The sequence below is a fragment of the Anopheles maculipalpis genome, chromosome X (genome assembly GCF_943734695.1).
Source record: "Anopheles maculipalpis chromosome X, idAnoMacuDA_375_x, whole genome shotgun sequence".
Taxonomy (NCBI): Eukaryota; Metazoa; Arthropoda; class Insecta; order Diptera; family Culicidae; genus Anopheles; species Anopheles maculipalpis.
Genome location: NC_064870.1, coordinates 12,900,651 through 12,908,335, shown reverse-complemented (window position 1 = coordinate 12,908,335; position 7,685 = coordinate 12,900,651). Strand labels below are relative to the sequence as shown.

Genomic DNA, 7,685 nt, shown 5'->3' with positions numbered 1-7,685 from the left:
CGGGATGCTGCGCACAGATTAGTTCCTCGATCGGCTGGAGTGCGTTGGGAAGTTTCTGAGCTAAGAAGAGACCCTGCTAGAGACGGACGGCGGGTGCTTATCCTACCCGAAACGAGTAACACCTCAACGCGGTAGCTCATCAAACAACCTTACCCTGGTTCTACGCACCACGTGAAGTTGCAAAAAAAAGGCAAAGCACCATGCACGGTATGTAGCTAGTTCGCCATATCAAACTTTGCTGAAGGAAGGCAACGATGTTGGAGGTGTAGACTCTGTGCAGTGAGAGTGAAGGAATCGTTGGATGCGAACGGTGTGAGTTGTTGATATTTTATTGTTGCCGGTCATGATGTAAACATTACACCTTCTCCACCGTGAGCCTCGGTCCAGTGCCTAGCATCCACAAGCAAAAGTGAAGGGCTATTGAACACTCAACGATCAACTTGGAGACGTTCTCACGGGGTGGTCCTCACGTCCGGAAGCTAGCACCCGAGAAGATGATGAATGATTCGACAGTTTTGCCCAGTGTTACGGTACTCTTCGTGGGAGAACTCCTCTGACTCGTGCAGCCTTCCTTAGCATACATTATGTTTGGCGGTTTTTTTTTTCGGCATTCGATAATTTACCGCTACCGATTTAGGATTAGGTTTGCGCAGTGTCTGTGCAGTGCTGCTAGTGAGTTGCATACTGGACAAGGCCACCGTTTGCACTTCCGACGCTACAGAGCCATGGTACGAGGTGACAACAGCAGGTGACGATGAGTCTAGTACGGAGCCGACCACAGAGTTACCGTACGTCGAGAGTACGAGCGCAACTCCCTGGATGGAATCTACGGAAACGTCGCCGACAGCAGACTACGCGGACGCCGTCGAGTGGACCGATACGAGTGCGTACGATGTCTACTGCAAACCGGAGCTATGTCTGCGCTACAACCGATATGGCGAGCTGGAACCTAAGAGGCACGTTGCCTGCGGGTTCAATGGTTCGTTCGCAGCCGACTGTCCACCGGGGCGAATGATACTTAAGATCGATGCGCAGCTCCGCCACTACATCCTGCATCTACACAACGAGGCACGCGATCGGTTGGCACGGGGTGACGAGCCAGCGTTTGCTCCCGCCTCTAGAATGCCGACTGTGGTAAGTCGCTCCCCAAACAGGTGGTAGGGAAACAAAACAAACAATACATCTGCTTGGCTTAACGTCCCGCAGACTTGGAACGATGAGCTGGCTAATTTGGCGGAAATTAACGTGCGCAGCTGTAAGTTCGAGCATGACGAGTGCCGCAGCACGTATCAGTATCTACACGCAGGGCAAAATTTGGCCGTAGGTTCGTATTACCTTGAGACGGATATCTTCGAAATCGTGCGCAACCTGACGACGCTCTGGTACAGGGAGTATGTAGACACGACGCAGGAAGTGTTGGACAAGTACACCACCGACTACAAGTAAGTGGGTTTCGCTAATCTTCCGCAACGCAACATTGCTAATTGTTGTACTTGCTACCCGTACACAGTGCCACCATCGGACACTACACGCAGATGATCTCCGATCGCACGACCGCAATCGGGTGCGGTGTCGTGATCTACCCCAAGAAGATAGAGGACTTTGTGTTCAAGATGGTGCTGTACGCCTGCAACTACGCCATTACGAGCATCGTACATCAGCCAATTTATTTGAAAGGTGAGCCGGCCAGCCGTTGCGTAACGGGCACCAATCCAGACTATGGTGGTCTCTGTAGCTTGGACGAGAATCAACTGATTAAAGCGATACCTGCGTACACTTGACCGAGGTAAAAAACCGGATAGAGTTTTGTTGGTTGTTTTATTGCGATATCACTCACGCTAGAGGTGACAGTGTTCACAGAGGGCGGGAAATTTATTATCCTTCTTGCACGTCTTCTCGTACCGGTTAACGTTGCAGATCGGTCGATTGACGATGTTGATGTAGGAGTAGTTGCAGCAGAGGATATACGTATCGCACACTAGGTGCTTACGGTGCTCCCGGTATGAGAGTAGTGAACAACCCATACGACACACGTTACAGTTGATTAGCTGCAGAAAGTGTCCGATCTGGAATTTACGGGCGCTGTAAATGCGAAACGAATGATAGGATTAGTTGATGACACTGACTGCTTCCAATGTGCCTGCATATACTCCCCGAGCACACACTTACGATGAATGTTGAGAGTAATGCTTCACGTCCGAAGGTTTCGTTACTTCATGCTCCAGATACCAACGGTCGATCAGATGCAGGATAACGTGCGGGAGCACCCGTATCTTCAAACTATCTACGTTCGCAGCAGATACACATTTGGTTAGCTTGCCGAGCGTTTGCCCACTGTACGGGAACCGTAGCGTACCGCGGCACTTGTCGTGAGCAAAGTTACACGTGTTAAGGTTCATCCGGCAAAGGTCCGCCATTTCCGGGTCCCACGTGACGGAGTGCATCGGTCCGAACGTTTCGTTGAAACCGGGCAAATGGCCCATAGCGAACGTTTGGCGCAAATCATTCGCACGTTCCAGTATCTGGTGCTGATAATGGGTGAGAATAGTAAGGCTTACGTTAATATACTTCGAGCAGTTTCCATGCAGCGTGCCAACGTTTCCACATGCGACGTGATCCCTACAGATGCTACAATACTCTTCGTCCTTGTACGATACGGTGCGTTGTGCTAGCAATAGTAGGTAGGTGAGTAAATTGAATGAGAGTGATTGGTTCATGTTTGAAAGAGGGAACAGAACAGGCAAGTCGTATCGGTAAAGCTTTTATTCTGCACGTTGTGCATTTTTACGGGTCTGGGAAACAAATTAAAAAAGGTAAAAATCACGAAATGATCATAAAACAACTGCTGCAGTAATCGTCATGTAATGGTGATACTATCTTGCTTTTGTAAACAATGATAAGCATGGAGAGAGGTTTTCTTAACGTAAATTGCAATAACCTTTTGAAATTTAAATATTTTTTCAATTTTTTTTCTGACAAAACTTGTTTCAATTCGATAATTAACCCTATTCCAGCCAACCAAGTGCACGGGAAGAAAAATGTTTTAAATTGCTTTTTTCTCCAGGAAACCGATTGATTTGGAATTTGTTTTATGTGATCGTAATTGCAACTCGTTTTATCGGTGTATTTGCTTAAATGTTTCTAAATTTATTTACTTATTGCAGGCAGCCCGACCATGCGGATAGCCAGTAACTTAGGAAGATTTTATTTTTTTTTACACTTTATTCAATTGGTGTATTCTAATGAAAATTGAATTATCTTTTTTTCCTTCGGTAGATAAAAATACAATACGTCTTCTTTAAGTCGTTTTCAGGTAATGAGTATTAAAAGATGACATTTTTTTCTAGAATTAATAGAAACTTTCACAGTTTTTTTTCTGGCATAACGACCCTTCTAGGTCATGCCGGCCATCGAATGGCTTTCTAGACTCTCCGATACCACGTAGTTGGGTAGTCAGTCCTCCCAAAGGGGGGACGGTCCGGATGGGACTTGAACTCCGGTCCCGCCATTTGAAGACTGGCGCCGTTGTGGCATTAACAACCGCAACCTTATCGTAACACCATAAGTCTTACGTACAATTTTTAGAATTTAACTACCAGTAACTAAGAAGTTAAGGTGTTTTTGTTTGAATAAAAATCGTTCTTGACGATGATAAAAAAGGCGCTGACGTTTTGGGCTGTACGTATGTGTTTTGGGCTCTCCAAATCAATCAGTTTTAATACTTTGGTGAACAATAAATTTAAAAAGAATATGTATGTACATATGCTATTAATGTGTCGTTTAAGTTCGTGTTTTTTCCTTGCTTTTTAGAATAAGGCCTTGTATAATACCACTAAAATTTTTGCTATTTTTTAATTAAAAAAGTCGTCTTTGAATAATCATAACATAAAAACGAATAACAGTAGAATTGTCGCATGTATATCAATAAAAAGAAGACGAGTTAATTGAATTTTCATAAGGATGTAGCAGCAAAATTGGATTACGTTTAAAAAAGTTATAAGCCTCCCCTGTTGCTGGCTACAACCCTGTGAAAACCGGTTGCCTGAAATAGGGGTATGGGAAAAAAGTATTCAGAAAATTAGATTCAACCAAGTTAGGGAATAAAATTAACTGCAAATTCCTCACATAAACTAAATTTCAAGTTAATCAGATTCTTAGAACCGAGGAAATAATCAATTTAAATCAGTTAGGTTACACATGTAGTCAGGTTGCCTGGAATAGGGTTAAAGCACGAAGCTAATAATTTTGTTGTTGTTTTTTTTAAATTTTATCGAAAAAAAATGTGTCAACTTTAAAGATCCATAATTTGGAAATTACTCTGAATTAAGGCAGCATATTTAATTTTATTGAAAGAAAAAGAGTTATCTAAAATTTCACTACTATGATACATTGATTTTGGATTATGTTTTATAAGTAATAAGTCTCCAAAGTTGCAGACTACCCGTGATACCCGGTTACCTGCAATATGAAGTTTTTCTGATTGACGCCACAGGGCTAATAATATTTCCTTTCGATATCATGGAGTAAATTTTAAAAATTACAAAACTGCAATATTATTTTTCCCGCGCATTTCAATCACGATCGAAGCACTGCACGCGGGTAGCATAAACGCACAGTTGACGTACGACGTGTTCCGTTCATGGCCATTACAGCCAGCTGTAATTTGATTTGTCATGATGTAAATCAAGGCAAAATAAAGCAAGCAGCAAAGTACGCAGTTAAACTTGTGCTAAACAGCAATATTACGGCCGTTTCTTGAAAATGGTGTACATTTCAAGAAGTAAGTATCTCAATTGTACCGTCCGAGCGTATAAAAATTGTACTTAATTGTCGAATTCTTCTCTGTTTTGGTGCGTAGACGGCGCGGTACAGGAAGCCCAACCATGGGGCGTAGAACGCATAAAGGGTCTTATAATGGGATTCTTTAACTTCCTGGTGATGTTGTAAGTATGTCTGCACGTTTAACGCGCATCAGACCCGCAGCCGACATAGTGAAAGTGACATATATTCTTCCTTTGCTTTCGCTTTAGTTTCCGCACGATGCTGGACTTCCAGGGAGGCGGTTCGGGCGGTCGCGATGCACGACGTGGCGGTGGCAGTGGAGGTGGCAACGATGGTCCACCGGGAGGACCGCGCCGAAGACCGATCGGTCGACCGATGACACTGTCCGATTGCACCGTACCCGGCGGTGGATGAGCACGGTAAAGTGCCAATTCGCTAACGAACGGTTAGCGTTTGGCACCGTATGCCCCCAACTCACTACCATCTAGCGAACCTGTTCCGGCCCGTAGGGACACTCCTACGTATGACGGGCGCGTCCTAAACCTTCGCTAAAAACCAGGCGGATGCGTCCCGAAGAATGGGTTGTGCAGGTTTGCAACACTTTTCTACTGCGTTTATGGTGGTGGGAGTATTTTTGTTTTGTTTTTGATTTGTGCAATTCGACCGACGAATATCAGCTAGCGTTACGGATGTTCTCAGCGCTACTATCAAAAGTTTCAACCACTCAACAGGTCATTATTACGCTATCGTTTCTTTGCTGGTAAATCATTTGTGAAAATCTCTATGTTTTCACTAACCAATCGTTATTAAATAATCTGTTTTTTTTTTTACACATAATTTATAATCTTGTTGATGGATCGCAGTCTCTGTATTTGGGCAAAATATCCGAAAAAGTCTTCACAAAAAACAGTTGCGGATCAATTCTACTATCAAAATTTTCGGCGCGTCAATATTCTTCGTTCTTCGTCTCTTTCATTGGCACTATAATCTTGCGGGGTCCTGCCATTTCTGGCTACCTTGACTTTATTTACCCGTAGTTGGATAATTACTCTTTGGCTTTTTATGTATGTCTTCTTCTTCTTCTTTCAGTTCTCACTTTATCAATTTATGTAATAAGATGTAGAAGACCATCGGTATGAGCACCACACAAGACCTGACTTGATCTGTCTGTTTGAATGCGAGAATTGATTCGAATGCTATCTCACTGTATCAGCCGAGATCCCAGCCAAATTTACTTACTTACTTACTTAACAGGCGCTACAACCGCTTTGCGGTCTTGCGGCCTGACGCAGCAGAATCCGGAATCGCTCACGGTTCCGCGCCGTCGTCCGCCAATTCGTTATCCCGGCCTTGACGGCGGATGATTCCACGCCATCCTCCCACCTCAATCTGGGCCTACCACGCCTCCTCTGCTCGTGTGGACGGTCTAAAAGGACTTTCTGAGCTGGGTCGTCCGGTGCCATGCGTATAATCCTTCGGAGCCTGGTGAGCCTAATTCGCTGCACGACAGTGAGGTCGTCATACAGTTCGTACAGCTCGTCGTTGTACCGGCTCCTCCATTGTCCTTCCACACATACGGGGCCAACGATCCTTCTGAGCATCTTCCTCTCGAACGCGGCTAAGAGGGCTTCGTCTTTTTTGGACAGGGTCCATGTATCAGAAGCGTATGTGAGTACTGAGACTATAAAGGTACGATACAGTCCCAACCTCGACAGTCGCGACAGGTTGTTTGAGGTGAGATGTTTCCTCAGGATGTAGAATGGCTGATGGTGCCACCATCAATTTGGTCTTTGCCTCGTTAATCTGCCACCCGAGGTTTTCTGCCGCCTGCTCGATCCTTTGGTAAGCCTCTGCTGCCTGGGAGAGCCGCAGACCAATGATGACTATATCATCAGCGTATGCCAGGATCTGGGTTGACTAATAAAAGATGGTTCCCGAAGTCTCCACCTCCGATTCGCGGATGGCCCTCTCTAGCGCCAAGTTAAATAGGAGACAGGCGAGCCCATCTCCCTGACGCAGGCCTTTGGTGGTAGCAAAGGATCCTGAGAGTTTTCCATCCACTTTCACCTGACATGTGACGTTGGTCATGGTCATTCTAACAAGCCTGATCAGTTGGTCCGGGATTCCAAAAGAGCTCATGGCCTCGTAGAGTTTTACCTTGGCTATGCTGAAATCTATGAAGTGATGGTACGTATTCAACCACTCTTCAGCCATTTTCTTCAAGATTTGCCACATGGTGAAGATCTGGTCAGTGGTAGATTTTCCGTTACGGAATCCTCTTTGATAGTTTCCAACTATCTGTTCAACGAATGGGACAAGCTTACCCTGAAGGATTGGGGAGAATATTTTGTAGGCGGTATTCAACACCGTAATACCGCTGTAGTTGTTGCAATCCAACATATCTCCCTTCTTCTATATGGGATAGATGATGTCGAGATTCGAATCATCGCATCGATCGAAAGCATCAATTCGTTCATTTTTTTATGTGAGAAAGAAAGTATCATAAAACACCATTAGCCTTTGAACTCTTGGCCTGTTGTAACGGTCAAGTACTATCATCGTATCCAGTTGGATATATTTGCTGAATTGTTAATAGCTATTCACTTACTTACTTGTTCGTCTAACGCTGGTGCTTGTGAAATGTATGGATTCTGGCAGTTCCCCGTTGTAAGCGCTTACCCATATTGGTGTTAAAAGACCAAAAGTTGCAGAGCAACGGAGTTGGTAAGCAATATCGTTAGACCTAGCCCTGACTAGCCTGCTATAGGCAGTCTTGGTTCACTGAAGAGGTCCTCCTGTTCACTGACATTGGATATTGGACGTTGTCACTCTACTAACTTTGATAAGCTTGACCGGAACTTCAATAGAGCTCATTGCGCCTTGTAAGTTGTACATAGATCTAC

The 7,685-nt window shown here is 44.7% G+C and overlaps 3 protein-coding genes across 3 annotated transcripts; 2 read left to right on the top strand and 1 right to left on the bottom strand.

Moving 5' to 3' along the window:
* Window positions 1–200: 200 nt before the first annotated feature.
* LOC126563568 (antigen 5 like allergen Cul n 1-like) lies at window positions 201–1,781 on the top strand. The gene is made up of 4 exons (XM_050220217.1): window positions 201–207; window positions 638–1,134; window positions 1,207–1,442; window positions 1,511–1,781. The coding sequence occupies exons 1-4, from the start codon at window positions 201–203 to the stop codon at window positions 1,779–1,781; spliced, it is 1,011 nt and encodes a 336-aa protein (XP_050076174.1).
* A 31-nt stretch (window positions 1,782–1,812) lies between these two features.
* On the bottom strand, window positions 1,813–2,717 carry LOC126559756 (antigen 5 like allergen Cul n 1-like). Its single transcript, XM_050215933.1, has 2 exons — window positions 2,170–2,717; window positions 1,813–2,082 (listed from the first exon to the last, which is right to left on the bottom strand). The coding sequence occupies exons 1-2, from the start codon at window positions 2,715–2,717 to the stop codon at window positions 1,839–1,841; spliced, it is 792 nt and encodes a 263-aa protein (XP_050071890.1). The 3' UTR covers window positions 1,813–1,838.
* A 1,935-nt stretch (window positions 2,718–4,652) lies between these two features.
* On the top strand, window positions 4,653–5,381 carry LOC126561605 (glycine-rich selenoprotein-like). The gene is made up of 3 exons (XM_050217856.1): window positions 4,653–4,780; window positions 4,859–4,943; window positions 5,031–5,381. The coding sequence occupies exons 1-3, from the start codon at window positions 4,762–4,764 to the stop codon at window positions 5,194–5,196; spliced, it is 270 nt and encodes an 89-aa protein (XP_050073813.1). The 5' UTR covers window positions 4,653–4,761; the 3' UTR covers window positions 5,197–5,381.
* Window positions 5,382–7,685: the final 2,304 nt, after the last annotated feature.

Coding starts and splice junctions, on each gene's coding strand:
- LOC126563568 (XM_050220217.1), top strand. Junction 1,135..1,206: donor CCTCTAGAATGCCGACTGTG/GTAAGTCGCTCC, acceptor AACGTCCCGCAG/ACTTGGAACGATGAGCTGGC. Junction 1,443..1,510: donor AAGTACACCACCGACTACAA/GTAAGTGGGTTT, acceptor ACCCGTACACAG/TGCCACCATCGGACACTACA.
- LOC126559756 (XM_050215933.1), bottom strand. CDS start 2,717: ATGAACCAATCACTCTCATTCAATTTACTCACCTACCTACTATTGCTA. Junction 2,083..2,169: donor CATTACTCTCAACATTCATC/GTAAGTGTGTGC, acceptor TCGCATTTACAG/CGCCCGTAAATTCCAGATCG.
- LOC126561605 (XM_050217856.1), top strand. Junction 4,944..5,030: donor TTTAACTTCCTGGTGATGTT/GTAAGTATGTCT, acceptor CTTTCGCTTTAG/TTTCCGCACGATGCTGGACT.